General features: G+C 41.5%; 1 protein-coding gene across 1 annotated transcript in view; it reads left to right on the top strand.

The window, feature by feature from the left end:
- pou6f1 (POU class 6 homeobox 1) overlaps positions 1–18872 on the top strand; it is a 37383-nt gene that overhangs the window by 4226 nt on the left and 14285 nt on the right. The window contains exons 2-5 of the mRNA XM_055664349.1: positions 2934–3030; positions 10380–10587; positions 12529–12626; positions 15147–15366. Coding sequence (XP_055520324.1) covers positions 2977–3030; positions 10380–10587; positions 12529–12626; positions 15147–15366 — 580 coding nt within the window. The 5' untranslated portion in view covers positions 2934–2976. The remainder of the gene's footprint in view (positions 1–2933; positions 3031–10379; positions 10588–12528; positions 12627–15146; positions 15367–18872) is intronic.

Raw genomic sequence — 18872 nt, 5'->3', positions numbered from 1 at the left:
CGCCATTCAATGTGATCATGGCTGATCATCCACAATCAGTACCCCGTTCCTGCCTTCTTCCCATATCTCCTGACTCCGCTATCTTTAAGAGCCCTATCTAGCTCTCTTTTGGTCTATTTGCAATATTAGGGAGTAAAAAGTATTATAGAGAAGACAAACAGATAAGTTTTATGTAGCGTTCATCCCAGTGGTAACCCTCCAAATACAATTGCAAGGCATTCATTGTTGTTTCTCCTCATAGAAGTTGATTGTGGTCAAAGATGACCTGCTTTTCATTGTAGATTCTTACCTTCAAGGTGACAACAATGTAAAATGTTACAGCACATACTGTAACTTTATGATTTTTGATACATTGAAACTGCAAGAGACGAAAGGTTACATCTACTGAAGACTGATGTGATTTATTTAAGAACAAATGTATTTAAATACTTTAATTTTCAAAATGTCACCAGACACTTGACAAAAATGTTGTAAAGAGAATTTGACACTGAAGCGTGATAAGATATTAGCAGAGATGACCAAAAGCTTGTCAAAAAGTAACTTTTGGAGAGCATCTTAAAGGGGGGAAGAAAGGTTGTGAGCAGTTTAGGGAGGGAATGCCAGAGTTATGATCCTTGCCAGCTGAGGCCAATGCTACCAATGGTGGAGAGAGAGAATTGGAGGAGCACCAACATCTCCGAGTTGTCTTGGTTCGGATAAGGAGTAGCGAGGTCATGGAGGGTTTTGAAGACAAAGATGAGAATTTTAAAGCCAATCACTGGCTGCTGGTGGACCAAAACAATTCAATGACAACAGGAGTTGTGGGTGATCAGTGCTTCTTGTGACACAACTGTAAAGCTTTGTATGACTGGACTCTTCTGGAGAGTAGAATGATGAAGGCCAACAAGGAAAAGAGTCTGAAGAAGGGTCTCTTCCCGAAACGTCACCTATTCCCTTTCTCCAGAGATGCTGTCTGACCCCCTGAGTTATTCCAGCTTTTTGTGTCTGTCTGCCTAGAGATGTATTGTTGTGACTCACCAGAATTATTTTGATGGCACCTTCCATTTTTCCCTGTCGAACACCCAGAAAGGAAGAGCAGCAACTCCAGAGAAAAGCCATCATCTCCAAATACCTTCCCGAGCTACAAACTGCCCTGTCTTTGATTTTTTCTTTTGTCACAGTTCCTTTGTATTCTGGGTGAAAATCCTGGAATTCCTGATCTGATGGCATTGTAGGAGCATTGTCAGCCCAACAATGTAGTAGTTCAAAAAGAGAGTGCACAACCTATATCACAGAACTACCAGAATGGCCTTGTCATCTAATCTCTCAAGAGCAAATAAAAAAACACTGATTTAACTAGAAGCTGAGGCGATGTTGGGATAGGGGACTGAAACATAGAAACATAGAAAATAGGTGTAGGAGTAGGCCATTCGGCCCTTCGAGCCTGCACCGCCATTCAATATGATCATGGCTGATCATCCAACTCGGTATCCTGTACCTGCCTTCTCTCCATACCCCCTGATCCCTTTAGCCACAAGGGCCACATCTAACTCCCTCTTAAATATAGCCAATGAACTGGCCTCAACTACCTTCCAGTGGCAGAGAATTCCAGAGATATGTTGCATTTTCCTCTGCTCTATTTTTAAGACTTGTACGTTGAGGAACAAAATTACTACAAAACAATTTGCAAAGAAACATTGTAAAATCGAAATAATGGCAAGTAGAAGAAATGTAACAAATATATACAACAAAGAAACCCCTATGAAACAAAAGGTCAAAAGAATCACTCATGACACCATGTGTCACCCATGACACATTTGGAAGCAATCTCATCTCTGGACCAGAAAGCCACTTAACAGACGAGTGCAAAATCTTTAAAGACATTTCAAGAGTCAAGAGAGTTTTATTGTCATGCGTCCCAGATAGGACAATGAAATTCTTGCTTGCTGCAGCACAACAGAATATGTAAACATAGTACAGGACAGGGGATAAAAGTTCAGTGTGTCTCTATACCACATATATACACAATAAATAAACAGATAAAGTGCAATAGGCTGTTATTTTTGCGCAGCACTGAGGAGTGTTGCAGTGTCAGAGTTGCCATCTATTAGTGTGACTTATTTTTTTTAATGTATGCAGTGTGAGTGAATTTTTTGTTGAGCTGTGAGATCAGTCTGCTGGTTGGATCATTAGTTTACTCAGGCAGACAGGAGATCACTTATCCGAATACCAACCAGATCGGAGTCAGGTCATACACTTCAGTAAGAAGAATCAAAAGGCGGACCAGTATCTAAATGGTAATTAACTGCAAATGTGCGGCTCAGAGTGCACGAATCGCAGAAAGTTTGCAACCAGTTAAAAAGACAAATGGCATGTGGTGGTGGTCCCTTGAAGGGAGAAACAAACATAGTTTGGAGAGGCGATGAATAGGCTGGTACACATGTGCGTTGGGGAGCGATTGGCAAAAATTGTCTACCAATCCCACATCCCTGCTACATTGGTTTGTCTTCATTTACTGCTGGTTGTTTCCCCGGGGAGCCTGAAAAATATTTCAGAAATAGTGTATAAGTGTGAAAACACACCATTGGATTTCCATCTTCAACTTCTCGCCCTTGGGCTAGGCCTTTCCCTGCGGAAAAGTTCAGGAAAATCAGCTTCATAAATATTCTCTTAGTTAAGTTGGGTCAGAATCACTCATTTATGATTTAACACACTTTGGCTTTTTTTTAGAAGCAGAATACCCTATTCACATTAACTGCAGTGGAGCAGCATGCCATTCCAACTGAACAACTGGTGGCCAAGTCTTTTTTGAGATGTTATATTCATGAGATTGCATCCAAATTATCCAGTGCACTGATACATAAAGCAATTATTAAATCAATCATGATGGAGTCAAGTTAATTTTTTTGTTGATTTTCTTAAAGTAAATTCATCATTTTTGTTTTGTTCTCCAGAATGCAAGAAGGCAGACCAAACTGTTTCTTTCAGTGATGTACAATGGAAACTGGCAGTCTGGCAGAGCAAGGAGATAATTTGTATATCACAAAGCAGGTATGACATTTATCCTTTATTTTTCCTCTTCCAATTTAAATGAGTATTAGCTACTTAATTATTGCTTTTTACAAATGGGCGGCGCAGTGGCGCAGCGGTAGAGTTTCTGCCTTGCAACGCCAGAGGCCCGGGTTCGATCCTGACTACGGGTGCTTGTCTGTATGTTCTCCCCGTGACTAGTGTGGGTTTTCTCCGGGTGCTCCGGTTTCTTTCCACATTTCAAAGACATCCAGGTTTGTAGGTTAATTGACTTGTTACAATTGTTAATTGTCCCCAGCCTGTGTAGGATAGTGTTAATGTGCAGGGATCGCTGGCTGGCACGGAATCGGTTGGCCGAAGGGCCTGTTTTTGCTCTGTATCTCTAAACTAACCGAAACAATTCAATACTTTTTCCGACATTTCTGTTGATACACCTAGTTTTCCAAGACAAATACATGAATTAAATTATTGCACTCTCAAATGTCTAATTGAACTTATGAAAAGTGCTTTATCTACCTGGTAGAGCAAAGCACATTTATCTTTATATCTTTTGATGTTGATTTTGATTTTGGGAGTACGGTTCGGAAGGCATATGATAACAAAATGAGTTAATATTCCAAGACATTGAGGCAGGATGTGGTTTTTGCCCTGAGATTATCCAGGTAACTGGTTCCCAATCTTAAATCAAAGAGGAGAGCGGCACAATGGATATAAATATTCCACTCGGGCACTCTGGAAATGATTTGATACTTTATCTAGAGAATTTGTAATTGATGTTGTGCGGTAGAGTTGCTGCCTTACAGCGCCAGAGACCCAGGTTCGATCCTGACTACGGGTGCTGTCTGGATGGAGTTTGTATGTACTCCCTGTGACCTGCGTGGGTTTTCTCCGGGTGCTCCGGTTTCCTCCCACACTCCAAAGACGTGCAGGTTTGTAGGTTAATTGGCTTCTGTAAATTGTCCCTAATGTGTAGTATAGAATTAGTGCACAATGTGATTGCTGGCCGGCGTGGGCCGCAGGGCCTGTATCCATGCTGTATCTCTAAGGTTGAAAGTGTCATGTCATGTGTCCTCCAATAATTTTTTTTTTTACGGAAGGAAGGGTGAAAATCCTCCTCCTCGGGTGTTTTCCCCTGCAACCGCAGGAGATGCAACATCTGTCCCTACACATGTACAATGGAGTTGATGAGTTCTTCCGCAACTCCTTTTTGAGATCCCAGCAGCCTTTCCAAAAAGAGGAAGAGGTTGCATTGTCTTCAACCTTGTCAATTACATTCAATGCACTCGATGTGTCCTCCTCTACATCGGTGAGTCCAAGTGTAGATGAGATGATTGCTTTGCTGAGACCTACATTGCGGAGTACCGGGACAAATAAATACATGGTGGGTCTTTGTCCCAAACATTATGGAGGGCACTGTATAACCAGTGTGGCTTTGTGATTCCTGGGTGCATTCCATGAATTAGACAACATTCAGTCATGCATTTCCCACCTATTCATGGCGTTGGTGTTCATTAGAGCAGATGGTTAGAATTAGCTTCGCAACTGTTATCCAACCATTTGTCAGACACTGCCGATACTGAGTAAATGCCATTTCCTTCATTGCAAGTGTAGGAAGGAACTGCAGATGCCGGTGTAAACCAAAGAGAGACACGAGAAGCTGGAGTAACTCATCATTGATTTATTTGCCTCTGTACTCCACAATTTGAGATTTGTAATAGAAAAAAAAATCAGATGTGGTTAAAGGCCATTTTTATACATTTAGGTACTAGTTGCGTTTCCTTGACAGTCCTGCTGTCAAAATCACATAACAGGCTTACTTTCCTTCTAGTCACTGGGCTTCCTGAACCCCTGGCAAATCTATCTATAGTGTTATATATAAATCAGTCAACAGAATGTCAGAATAGGACTTTGTAAGCATCTCTTTCTCTAGCTTGGATGACTGGGATGCATTTGAAATTGAAATATGTAAACTTGCATCAATGTGTTTTTTTAAAATAAATTCAACCAACTTTCTCCACTGTGAATTCCATCATGTGGATTCCAAAATGCCTCCCAAAAACAAAATCACCACCTTCTTTTGTGGCTTAAGGTGTTATATTTCCTGTACACTTGAATAAACTGGAAAAATGGCATAGTGACTACAGGGCATTGAAGGCACACAATGGCATGTTACCCAATGGCAACGTTTATTCAATAAGACAGTGTTCATTAGCTTTCTGATGCATTTTTTTCTTCATTCTGTTCCTCTAAGTTAGGCCCATTGTGATATTACTTCTGATCTCAACATTTCAAGGTAGGACCTCTGGGCTTTGAATGACTGGAAATGTTAATCTGTAATTAACTTCATTTGTAAAGAGTAGATTTAATTAGCATATTACATTAATGCTTCCTCCCTGATGAATAACATTTACACCCCCTAAGTTTCATGAAGATCTGGCTTGGCACTTTAGAACTGTAACTAAGCTAATATCTATATGAAATGTGAACTGATTAGCATAAATCATTAATGCCCTCACTCTTATGGCATTACAATTATTCTGCAGGAGTTGTTTTAAAGGAATTGCATTATGCATATTATAGAGAAAATATTTTCTTATCATGTTAATTTGCTCATGTGAATGAGATATAATTATCACAGATCATTATTATGTTCGGCCTGCTAACACGAGTGTCCGTTCCAAGTTCTGTAAAGGCATGATTGGGATTTCAGTTAAGCTCATACCTGTACATGCTATTTCATGCAAAATTTGTGCTGTCCAGGATTTTCTTTTATTATAAATATTCCACTCGGGCACTCTGGAAATGATTTGATACTTTATCTAGAGAATTTGTAATCGATGTTGTGAGGATCAGTTTTGTTCACAGGCTGTTAGATACAAATTCATAATGTGTATTCTAATGGACCCACGGGTTAAAGATTGAAATTATTTTTTTACATTTCACTTGTAGTTTTTAATGTATTTGAACCTGCATAGGCTGTATTCATTTGATATAAGAGAGCATGGAAGTTAAATGTCTTTGGAAAGGATCCAGACTTTTTAATTTGAAATCTTAATTTAAATTGGTTAAAATATCATTCAAGAGCTGAAATGAAGATTAGCCTTTTGCAGGCAAATTCAAAATTGATCTGAGGGTTTTGAAAGAGTAGTCCATCCAAGGGATTGGTGGAAATGTTCAAGGAATAATGCACCCCCACATGTCAAGAGCTTCGCAAGGGTCAATCTGTCATTTTCTCAAGCGTTGCCAATAATGTTCATTGAGTACCTTATTATTCTTTTCAAGTTTCAATGTCAGTATATTGTCACGTGTACCAATTAAGGTACAGTGAAATTTGAGTTACCATGCAGCCATACTAAGTGAAAAGCAACAAGAGACACAGCCACATAAAATAAAAGTTAACTTAAAAATCCACCACAGCGGCTTCCCACGTTCCTCACTGTGATGGAAGTCCAATCATCTCCCTCTTTACTCTCCCGCGGCCGGGGCTGTCGAACCATCTGCAGTCGGGGCCAACAAAGCTCCCGCAGCCGGCGATCCGAAGCCCTTGCGTCGGGGTGATCGAAGTTCCCTCGTCGGGACGGTTGAAACTCTCCACGGCTTGGAGCTCCCGAATCGGTCTCGAACCAGGGACCGCGGGCTCCACGATGTTAAAGTCCACAGGCCCGCGGTTGGAGCTCTCCACCGTCGATCCCCAGCAAAGGGATCGCAAGCTCCACGATGGTAAGTCCGCGCTGCGCCCACGTTTGAAGCACCGGGTCGGTCTCCACGAAAGGCCGTGCCACTCCACGATGTTGGGCCGCAGTGGGGATGGAGATACGGTACGGAAAAAAATTGCATCTCCGTCGAGGTGAGGGATTGAAAAAAGTTTCCCCAACCCCCCATCCCACCCTCCACATAAAACAAACCAAGGAACATTAAAACATACTCTTTAACTCTTACTTAAAATAACAAAAACAGAAGAAAGAACAGACAGAATGTTGGCGAGGCAGCCACTTGCTGGCACCACCCGGTGGACATCCCTGTATTAAGCACATAAGGAGTATATCATTTTTTTTCCAGTGAGACCCAAAGGTTAAGAGGACACAAACCAGAAGTGATTTGCATTGATAGTTTAGAATAATTTGTGTCTTGTTTATCATGACTCTCAGGTCACAATATCCATCTTACACACCTATTAGCAAATCCGGCTACAGTACATCTGATAGTTTCATCAAAGGCGTTAATATAGGTGTTAAACAGTGTCGGCCATGGAAATGATCCCCACGGCACCCCATTAGGTAAAGCGTGCCAACCAAAGTGATCCATTTATTCAGAATGTTTTCTGTTCATAAGGTTATAAGAGACAGTAGTAGAATTAGGCCATTCAGCCCATCAAGTCTACTCCACCATTCAACCATGGCTGATCTATCTCTCCCTCCTAACCCCATTCTCCTGCCTTCTCCCCATAACCCCGACACCTGTACTAATCAAGAATCTATCCATCTCTGCTGTAAAAAATATCCACTGACTTGGCCTCCACAGCCTTTTGTGGCAAAGAATTCCACAGATTCGCCACCCTCTGACTAAAGAAAATGTCCTCATCTCCTTCTTAAAAGAACGTTCTTTACTTCTGAGGCTATGACCTCTAGTCTGAGACTCTCCACATCCAAGCCTTTCACTGTGTATTCTGTATGTTTCAATGGGGTCCCCCCATCATTCTTCTAAACTCCAGCGAGTATAGGCCCAGTGCCGACAAATGCTCATCTCATTCCAGGGATCATTCTTGTAAACCTGGACCCTCTCCAGAGCCAGCATATCCTTCCTCAGGTATGGTGCTCAAAATTGCTCACAATATTCCAAATGTGGCCTTACCAGCGCTTTATAGAGTCTCAACATTACATCCCTGTTTTTGTATACAAGCCCTCTTGAAATAAATGCTAGCATTGAGTTTGCTTTCTTCACTGCCGATTAGACTTGCAGATCAACTTTTTGGGAATCCTGCACCAACATTCCCAAGTCCCTTTGCACCTCCAATTTCTGCATTCTCTCCCCATTTAGAAAATAATCAATGCCTTCATTCCAACCACCAAAATGCACGGCTCCACACTTTGCTACTCTATATTCCATCTGCTGCTTCTCTGCCCACTCTCACAACCTGTCCAAGTCCTTCTGCAGAGTCCCTGCTTTCTCTAAACTACCTGCCCCTCCACCTATTTTCATATCATCCACAAACTTGGCCACAAAGCCTTCAATCCCCTCGTCCAAATAATTAATGTACAACTTGAAGAGTGGCGGCCCCAGCACCGAGCCCTGCGGAACTCCGCTAGTCACTGGCAGCCAACCAGAAAAAAAACACCTTTATTGCCACTCTTTGTCTTCTGCCATCCAGCCAACCTGCTAACCATGCCAGTATCTGCCCTCGAATACCATGGGCTCTCATCTTCCTTAGCAGCCTCACGTGTGGCACCTTATCAAAGGCTTTCTACTGACTCTCCTTTGTCTGTCCTGCTATTTACTTCTTCAAAGAATTCCAGCAAATTTATCAAGCAAGACCTCCCCTTCACAAACCCATGCTGACTTTGGCCTATATCTGTTGTTCGTCAGTTTTCTATACATGTTAATATATTCAGTGCAAGACCGGTTTCACAGCTATATAATGTCAGAATCCCACAGCAGTGTGCTTTGGAGGAAACAATTTTCACAGGCAAACCCAGGTTAGTTCTCTATGGTGTGAAATTCTTGCAAAATGCTTCCTTCAGTGTTGACATCCTGTTACCACGAACTGTTGGCGGTTAGGTGATTTTTGTTGTTGCAGGAGATGTGGCTGAGGGATTGAGGCAACTTCACAACAGGCTCGCTGAACTCAATGGGGTGTACAAGGATCTAGTGGAGGTGTCTTTGTCCCAGTGGTACTTAACTGGATCGATTCTTCACATGAGGCTTAGAGCCAGAGATGCAGAACTGAATTTGATATTTTAACATGTTGTGACCATCACTTCCACCCTGCCCCCACTTCTGAGATGTCACACCATATGTTCGACGTCTATTCTTGGATAAGCGGATATTTGTTCCAAGTAAATTTTGTTAAGTGACAAATGTTCCCTGGCCATGGCTCTTTTCCTCTCCCTGGTCACCATCTGACGGTTTTGCACCCTTGGAGTGCTTGTTAATTGGAAACTCAAATCAAAAGTATTACTGAATGACACCCAAACTCACCAGATGATCATGTCAGATTCAACGTGACAGGTCCTCGACAATTGGCATGAAACTCCGAGGGCTATAAACTTTTACTTTTCAATAATGTACTCGTAGGGGATATTTTCCAATCCATTTGGGATCAACCTGAATCTCCTTGAACTTTTGAATAAATCTAACAGTGGCTCACATACGACTCGCTCCATTTGTCTTAGCATTTTTGTTATAAATGGCCTATCATTGTGCAGGCCATTAATCTTATCCAAAACTATTTCTGCACTTCCTTTGTTGAGGTAGTTTTGTCTACATACCAAGCAGTGGGAGCCATGTTGTGAGTGTTGACGTGGGAGAGAAAGCAGGGTTGAGAATGAGCTTTTATCCCATCCTCCTCCTCCTCTATTGCTGAGAACATCAGTTAATTGCAATGATCTACAATGATCTGGCTAAAATGAGGTAAGATATACCAGAAAATAGACACAAAAAGCTGGAGTAACTTAGAGGGTCAGACAGCATCTCTGGAGAGAAGGAATGGGTGACGTTTCGGGTCGAGACCCTTCTTCAGACTGACAGTAAGGGGAAAGGAATCACCAGTCTGAAGAAGGGTCTCGACCCGAAACGTCACCCATTCCTTCCCTCTAGAAATGCTGCCTGTCCCGCTGAGTTACTCCAGCATTTAGCATCTATACCAGAGATAAAGCCTGTCTGTAGTTTGTGTTCTCTGATATATTTACCCACTGTATTGCTGTGGAAATAACACTTGTTCATTATTTAGTCCGTTTAATTTTTTTTAAAGTGATTATTAATGGTTAAATTCAATGGTTTCATTTTTTTTGTCAAGTGTACCAAAGTACAGTGATTTTTTTTAATTGCATATAGATCAGTGAGATTATTACCATACATTAAGACAATCCTTGCAAGTACCCCATGCATAGAAACAGCCCACTGAGTCCATATGCAATAGTCTCCAGATTGCAGCACCATGTTACATAGTCCAAGCCACAGGTTAACTGTGTGACGTGTCTTTAATTTTGATGAAGATAATTTTAAAATCCAGACCAAATCCATCTCTCCACTTCTGTATCTCAAAACTTTTCCAAGCCCTGGAAACAAAATGGTGAACCACAAGATGTTGGACCCTACTGAAGGGGATCAGCTGCAGCTTCTGAGATTTGATTTTTAAGTTTATGTATTCGCAGGCTACTGCGATGACTGTCCAGGAAATCACCAAAGTTTCATCAAGGAAAGTGGATGTTCCATCCAAAGTAGGGGGTGACGCAGAACCTCAAAGGATTGTTCTCCCAGCGGCAGTAGTGGGCGAGGAAGGCAATGACGGCAGTGTTTCCACTGAGGTGCCGAAAGAACTCAACAACTGTGTGCAGGAGAACCAAAGCCACAGGTCTAGTGGTGAGCAGGGTTTATTTTTGGTTATTCTTGGATTTCATACATTTTTAAGCAGCTCTTCTATTAATCTTTTGAGAATCCCAACAATGCCCTTTGTTGAATTATTGGAATCTCGTTAATGAAAAAAATGGCCAAATTTATATGGCACAATTAAAAACAAACTAGTTATATTTTGAGGGGTAATTTTATCACCACAATCTGTGACATCATTAATGGATGTAAACACCTCTGTTCATAAAGCTGTAATCTATTTCTGTATATAGTCTATATCCCTCAGTTAGACTTTATGCTACCCTCGATTTCAATTTAGCAATAATACGGCAATAAAATAGCTAAATTTGGAAAGATAATGAATGACTGGCAATGATGTATGAACAGCTGAAATTGTACCATCTCTGTTAAATTGGAACAGGTAAGCAATGTCTGCTATTGTGATTTATACCTTAATCTGTGACCTGTGTAAGCCAGTTTCTCATTTATTGGCAATTACACACTTGTTTAAACAAAATAGTGCTTTCCTACGAGATAATACGGCAATACAATCACAATTTATTACCTGCTTTAAATATCTAAATTGGGTACATCTACACAGGCCACTCCTATATGGTGATTTGAGGTGTAGCATTAACTCCGAGGATTACTCCATGTTTCCCTGGTTTCTACTTGCACCAAATCACATGTTGTTGTGTAACATGGAACCAAAAGTTATAAAAGTAAGGAAATTTGGATTATTTAATTGAGTAAATTAATTGTTTTGATTGTGTGGGAAATATAGTAAGAATGTTCTCCTACTGAGCTAATTCTCGATTTCTCCTTGCATATTCTATATCTTTTCACGTGTGCCGAGGTACATTGAAAAGCTTTTGTTGTGTGCTAATCAGTCAGCGGAAAGACAATACATGATTACAATCGAACCATCAACAGTGTACAGATACATGATGAAGGGAATAACATGTAGTGCAAGATGGGCAGTAAAGTCGATCAAAGATAGTCCGAGGGTCTCCAATGAGGTAGATAGTAGTTCACGACTGCACTATAGTTCTTGATAGGATGATTCAGTTGCCTGATAACAGCTGGGAAGAAACTGTCCCTGAATCTTGAGGTGTGTGTTTTCACACTTCTGTACCTTTGCCCGATGGGAGAGGGGAGAAGAGGGAGTGGCCGGGGTGAGACTCGTCCTTGATTATGCTGCTGATCTTGCCGTGGCAGCGTGAGGTATAAATGGAGTCAATGGAAGGGAGGTCGGTGCGGTGGTCTGGGCTGTGTCCACAATTCTGTGTAATTTCCTGCAGTCTAGGATGGAGCTGTTCCCAAATCGGTGACTGTGGCAGGGCCTGAATACCATCAGGAGCTACAAGCTGAAATCAGGGGCAACGGCACATCGCTATTAGATGAGCTCAATGCCTTTTATGCTCATCCCAAACAGGCAAACAAAGTTCAATTTAGTCCCTTCCCTGCCTGAAGGACTTTTGAATAGTATGATTTGACAGATAGAACGCAAAACAAAGCTTTTCACTGTATTTCAGTATATATGACGTTAATAAACCAATAGTAATACCAAAATAAGTAATTGCTGTCGTTCTCCGATAATGTAAAGAGAATCTTACTAAAATTACAGCATTATTTGCCCTTTCTGAATTCATAGTATCTTTGAAAAAAAAAGTTCAACTATCCCAAGGTGCTGATCTTCAAAGAATTTCTGTGCAACTCAAAATATTTACTGATCTACGATTTCCCTGTCGAGTCATTAAGTCAAGTATTTCTAAATCTCTTACAGGTATCTGCATGTATGAAGAGAAGGTCAAACTTAAGTTTGGAAAGGAAGAGGGCTATTAAAATTGACTTTAAATAATTGTGAACAAAATATTTGCTTCCATTTTGCATTCACGAAAAATAGTTTGTAAGACCCTAAATAATTTTGTTTATTGCTACTTTATATTTTAGAACAAACCGGGATAATGCCAGTGAATGAAATACAAACCAACAGGGTACAGCTTCAAGCACAGCAGACTGTGCCCATCTCAGTACCAACAATGACTCCGGTAAACCATCTGGTAAAAATGTGCTCTCTGTGTAGATAGAGATTTCATGCTTGATAGCATATGACTGCCATGTGATCTCTGCAGATTTTATGGGAAATGTTTGAAATTTGTGCATGGAAGCATCTTTCATCTATTTAAAAATTGTGAGTGGTCACAGGATACTTTAAGTGCTGGATTAATATGTGATGCTGTGAACAGAACTAAGTAATATTAAGTGATTTGCTGAACTCAGTGCTTCATGTGTAAGAATGCTGGTTGCATCATGTTGCAGCTTAAAGAACACTAAATAGCACATACATATTCTCCTCTGGAAAGAATTGTGTGAATCAAATGAAGCAGATAATATCTTTAACCCCCCCAAAAAAAATAAAAGAGTTAAAGGGTAAATAAAATGGGTTGTGAAAATCATGCTTGCTTGAAGGAATGTAATCCATTGGAGAGTGAAAAAACAAGAGGAACAGCACACAACACAATGGCGCAGTGGTAGAGTTGCTGACTTGCAGCGCCAGAGACCCGGGTTCCATCCTGACTACAGTGCTCTCTAAAAGGAGTTTGTATGTTCTCCCCAAGACCGCGTGGGTTTTCTCCGGGTGCTCCGGTTTCCCCCACCACACTCCAAAGACGTGCAGATTTGTAGGTTAATTGGCTTCTGTAAAAAAAATAACACATTGTAGGATAGTGTTAGTGTACAGGGTGATTTCTGGTCGGCGTGGACTCGGTGGACCAAAGAGCCTGTTTCCACACTGTATCTCTAAAGTCTAAAGGCTGGACATGTTTCCGCGCTGTATCCCTACACAAAACAAAGGAAGCTGGTGGGAATATAGTGAAGCACTGAAAGGAGCAAGGGTTGGATTAAAAAGTACAGAAAAATATTAACAGCTTCCATTTGTATGGACGTTTTAGCATGGATAGGTGCTTACAGTGGTATGATCAATTACAAATGAACTGTGGACTGAAGAATAACAAACAAGGGAAATTGACCAAAGATTTGGTGATAAAAATGGATTTTAAATGTTAATGGATGGAAGGGAAAAGTGGTGGAGCCATGACTGGTTCTGAAATCCAAATTATACTCAATTCCTGAGCATTTATATATCAGGCTGCTGTGCTGTTTTCATTAAAATCGCGAAGAAAAGATTAAATAAATAAATAAACAAACAAATAAATAAATAAATAGATGCCTTTGATGTTCACAGTCCCAGTTCACAGTCACAGTTCCTCACTCATAGGTAAGGAAAAATATTTGAATCCGGTCAGACATAACTAAGAGAAATGTTTAAAAAAAACATATCCAAGCACTAGCTTGCTTTTAATTGCTTGCATTTAAGAGACTGAGGAAGATATAGTCAAGGTATTTAAAGTGATAAAGTGCTTCAATAAAATATATGCAGAGGGATAATTTCCCTTGATGAGGATAATCCATAACCAGAGGGTACCATCTTAGATTAAATTAGATCTCACCGTTCGGCAGTGAAACCAAGGAAGACTTTATCCTGTGGTACACAAAAAAGCTGGAGAAACTCAGCGGGTGCAGCAGTATCTATGGAGCGAAGGAAAAAGGCAACGTTTTGGGCCGAAACATTGCCTTTTTCCTTCGCTCCATAGATGCTGCTGCACCCGCTGAGTTTCTCCAGCTTTTTTGTGTACCTTCGATTTTCCAGCATCTGCAGTTCCTTCTTAAAGACTTTATCCTGTGCCGTTGTAAAATCAGCCCCCACCCCCTTTTCGCCCCTCATTTCACATTTTGTAAATTAACTTTTCCGTGCACAATGTCAAACAAAGTATTGCAAAGCAGTGAACCATAGAAAGCCAAAATATGGCTCTGTATTTGTGATGGTCTGGTCAGCATTCGCACCAAAGTTGTTAAAGGGAAGCATTGAGCAAAGACTTGGTACTGAAGCAAAGGAACAAAAGGAATAGTGGGGGAATCACCAAGCTGTATATTTCCTTTGACGCAGCTTAGAATGAGGTGGGTAGAGCGTTAAGGTCATTTTGGTCTGAGCTGTGATTGAGGGTGATGACTGACCCAGGAAGTGGAAAGAGCAGGAAGAAAGTTCCACATCAGTGAGGAGAAGGGAGAGTAATATTGGTGGCCGTGTAGACAGGACTTCTCATTTCTTTTGCTTGAGGAGCTTCTGTGTGAAAGCAAGGTTTTGTAAATTAGAAGGAGAGAAATTTGGAGGGAGTTAGCCTGCTGTGCCCTCAGACTGTCAATCTCAATAATCTATCCAAGTTTGGAACAGTTGATTTCTTTTTTCCAAAAGCAACAGAAGTAGACAAAGGAGCTAATTGTAATGGGCCACATGGCCTCACTGCCCAACTCACTGCACAGCTAGATACCTTTCTTGTTAATAGGTTTGGCTGGAACACTGAATATGGTTGAGCAGTTTTTAAGATAAATCAAGGGAACAATGCTGATTTCCCCTCTCCTTTCGGTAGCGTAACAAAGTTTAAGTTTAAAAACAATCAGAGGTGCAGTTGCTTGCCGTCCACTGATCTATGCAATGTATTTTCCCGCAGATTCTGACATCGGAAAACCTGGCGACAGTGGTGATGGCTTCAGCAGGAAGTGTCCCATTAAACCAGTCTCTTCTCATTCCGCTCAACATGACAAGTCCAATAAATGCACAACAGGGACTTGTGTTTACTATTCCCGCAGCACCTCTTGCTTCTCTCCCAGGATTCACCCCTGCCACTGGTGCAGGAGGCATTCTCAAGCTTCCTCTGCCCAACACACAGGGTAGGTCACACATCATTTACTGTGCACAGAATTCTATAAACTGCGTTGTTTAAGCTCTATTTTTTTAAAGTCTTGTTTGTTTGAGGTTATTGAATGGGTTAGCTATACCTAAAAATGTACCTGTTAGATTATTCAAATCAACCTGCCGTGATGGAGTACAGGGGGAGTTGTCTCGTGCCCGAGAGAAAGTAGCTTCCCCTGCTTGCATTTTCTTGGTCCATTTGCAAAGCATAGAGGATCTCCAGAGACAGGCCGGCCATGTTGGGCTGAGAAATCCAGTGTGTTGCCCAACCTTGAGCAGCTTGTGTTTGTGATGCAGATGTTAGCTTCCATTGCAGCACTCGTAGCTTGAGCAGCCTCAGTGTATCACAATGAAAGCTGGGAAGTTGGCCGTCAGAATCTGCATGGCAGGAGCGTGGTTCTCTCGTGATCCTTGACAGCTCGTGCAGGTTTTCAGACAGGCCAGCCAGTGATTCAGCATTTCTTGCTGTGCATGCCCATCAATATCAATCTGTAGTCTTCCAGTGTGGGTCTCACCTGAATCCTCTAGAGCAGAACTCGGTTCAGTTCAATTTATTGCCGAGGTACAGTGAAAAGCTATTGTTGCGTGCTAACCAGTCAGCTGAAAGACAATACATGATTACAATCGATCCATTTACAGCGTATAGATACATGATAAAAGGAATAACGTTTAGTGCAGGGTAAAGCAAGAATAGTCCGAGGGTCATCAAAGAGGTAGATAGAGAGGTAGAACGTGTGTCACCCACAGGGAGCAGGTAAATGGGCAATTGCTGGGAGATGGGATTTGTTGAAACGCATTGCAGACTTTCCCCAGGCGCAATGAGGACATTGACCTCATCAGGGATTTCTTGCTGTTACTTTATTATGGATCCTGGCGACTTCTGACTGTAGGTTGCCCTCTTCCTTTCCACCTTGTTATTCAAGGCAGTCTCTGAATGTGCTGGGATGACAAACAGCACAATCTATACTGACTGGCTACTACCAACATAATAATAACGAGTTGCAAGCATAAGTAGACTCTTTTACTCAGAATGGGGGAATCAAGAACCAGAGGACATAGGTTTAAGGTAAGAAGGGAAAGATTTAATAGGCAGCTGAGGGGGAATTTTGTATGGAACGAGCTGCCAGAGGAGGAAGTTGAGGCAGGGATTATAACAACCTGGGACAGGGACATGGGTAGGAATGGTTTGTAGGGATATGGGCCAAATGCGGGCAGGTGGGACTAGTGTAGATGGGGCATCTTGGTCGGTGTGGGCAAATTATTCCAAAGGGCCTCTTTCCATGCTGTATGACTCAACTACTCTAAAAGTTGGGGTATGGCGCATTTAGCAAGGTAAAATACCTTGGGATGGTCTATTTGTCACAGGACTGACCTTGGAATCTCACTCCAGGAAAATAAAGTCTGAATGACAGTGTCGCAGGCACCATCCAGCCAGAATTGTATATTCAGTCAAATTTTTGGAGTCACATAAAATGGCCATTATTGAATTTCACTCTAGAAGGAAAAAAAAAGTTCAGATACACGATGCTGGAAAAAGGCCGTGTGCAATTGATTCTTGGAGACCGTCTTGCACGTGGTGGCAGAATCCTCTGCTACGGCCAGGGCTTCGACCTGAGGGCCAACTTAAGGAAGTTTTCACAATATTTGTTGACCCAGACAGGTGTGAGGTATTGAGGTGCGATAGGAGGTAAGTTTATAAGTAGAGAAACAAGACCTCGTTGTATTGAGCATACAGACTTTCTTCGGAGACTTTAGTTTTGTGATTTTCTATGCAGCAAGCTTGTGCTGAAATTACAAAAATTCGGAACGGCTGTTGTCAGCACGTTTACTATTGGTTGGAGTAAGCAATACAAATGTAAAGAGGACTCGGATCTACAGGCAATTGCAGAAATGTGGGAAGATTTGGGTTGAAATTGAATATTAGAACGTTTGTCACTTGTGGAAAGAATAATGGAAGGATTCTGATGTTATTAAATATTTGTGCTTCTCAGCTGCGTAGTGCTAAACCAGGCACATCATTTAATGAGCAAAGTAAATCATTGTTCAAGATTCGATGCATTTGCTATACCATTTGCTTCTTGCTGCTAATTCTTATTGTTATATCTTCATTATCTTCATTCCATTCCAGCTTTCGTGCCATGATCCTTTTTAACTTGTTCCCAGAATGTGGGTGACATTGGCAGGATCAGTGTTCCTATCCCACCACAAATTGCTCTGTAACTAAGTAGGTTTGCAAAGGCAGTTCAGAACAGTTAACCACATTTCTGTGCATACGGAGTCACAAGTAGATCGCCATCAGGCAAAGACAACACATTTCCTTTTCTGAAAGGCATGGGTGAGCCAGGTGTGTGTTTTACAACAAATCCCATAGTTTCATGATCACAGTTATTGATGCTAACTTTTTATTTCCAGATTATTTTATATTTGAGGTAACCACATTTAAATTCCCATGGCAGGAATTCTACATTATATTTCTGGATCATCAGTAAATGTCTCTGGATTACTGGTCTATGGTTTTAATTTTGCTGTCATAACCCGTCGGCAGGTGGAATGTATGTCTTCTTCATTAGAGGGTAGCATTAATTTTACCGTGTCTTTTTATGGACATCGTGCCTCTGATTAATTCATCAGACCTCAAGTGGTTATAAATAGGTGCTGACTTATTTCCACAGTCCGTGTAATGTGCATTCATTTGATTTTGCCCAATACAAAAAAATTGTAGACTGAAAGCAGCGGGTGACTTTGTCTCCAACACATAAATCAGTTACCTTGATCTGCCGTTTCAAAGCTAGACCTCAGCTTCACAGAGCTTCTTCTTCTTGTGTATGGCGTGCACAGCCTAAAGTTGCAGGACATCTTGTTCTATTTGATCTTATTTGATTGTGCACGCCAGGTTGATTGCATTCGTCGAAACAGGGCGGACCACGTGAAGGTTGCAATCTCCCACCCCTTCACGAGAGATTTATCTCAGGGCTACATACATCTTCTTCTTTTGTGTCCATCTTCCATGTTTCAAATGTTGGCCTCGCTGTCGTCGTCCATCCTGAAAAGGACGCCAGCTTCCGGCGACAATGGTTAACAGAATAACCAATGTTTAGTTTAGAGAAACAGCGCAGAAATAGGCCCTTTGGTCCACGAGTCCATGACGACCAGCGATACCCTCACACTAACACTATCCTACACACACTGGGGACAATTTACAATTTTACCAAGCCAATTAACCTACAAACCCATATGTCTCTGGAATGTGGGAAGAAACCGGAGCTCCTGGAGAAAACCCATGCAGGTCACGGGGAGAATGTATAAACTCCATACAGACAGCATCCGCAGTCAGGATCGAACCCGGGTCTCCAGCGCTGTAAGGCAGCAACTCTACCGTTGTGCCACCATGCCGCCAATGTGTGGGAGGCAACTTAATGTCTGACATAAGTTTAACGTGAGAGGAGAAAGATTTAATAGGAACTTGAGCAGCAGCTTTTTTACA

The sequence above is a fragment of the Leucoraja erinacea genome, chromosome 40, assembly GCF_028641065.1.
Source record: "Leucoraja erinacea ecotype New England chromosome 40, Leri_hhj_1, whole genome shotgun sequence".
Taxonomy (NCBI): domain Eukaryota; kingdom Metazoa; phylum Chordata; class Chondrichthyes; order Rajiformes; family Rajidae; genus Leucoraja; species Leucoraja erinaceus.
Note: the sequence above shows the minus strand (reverse complement) of the source record. Positions and strands in the feature narration are given on the sequence as shown.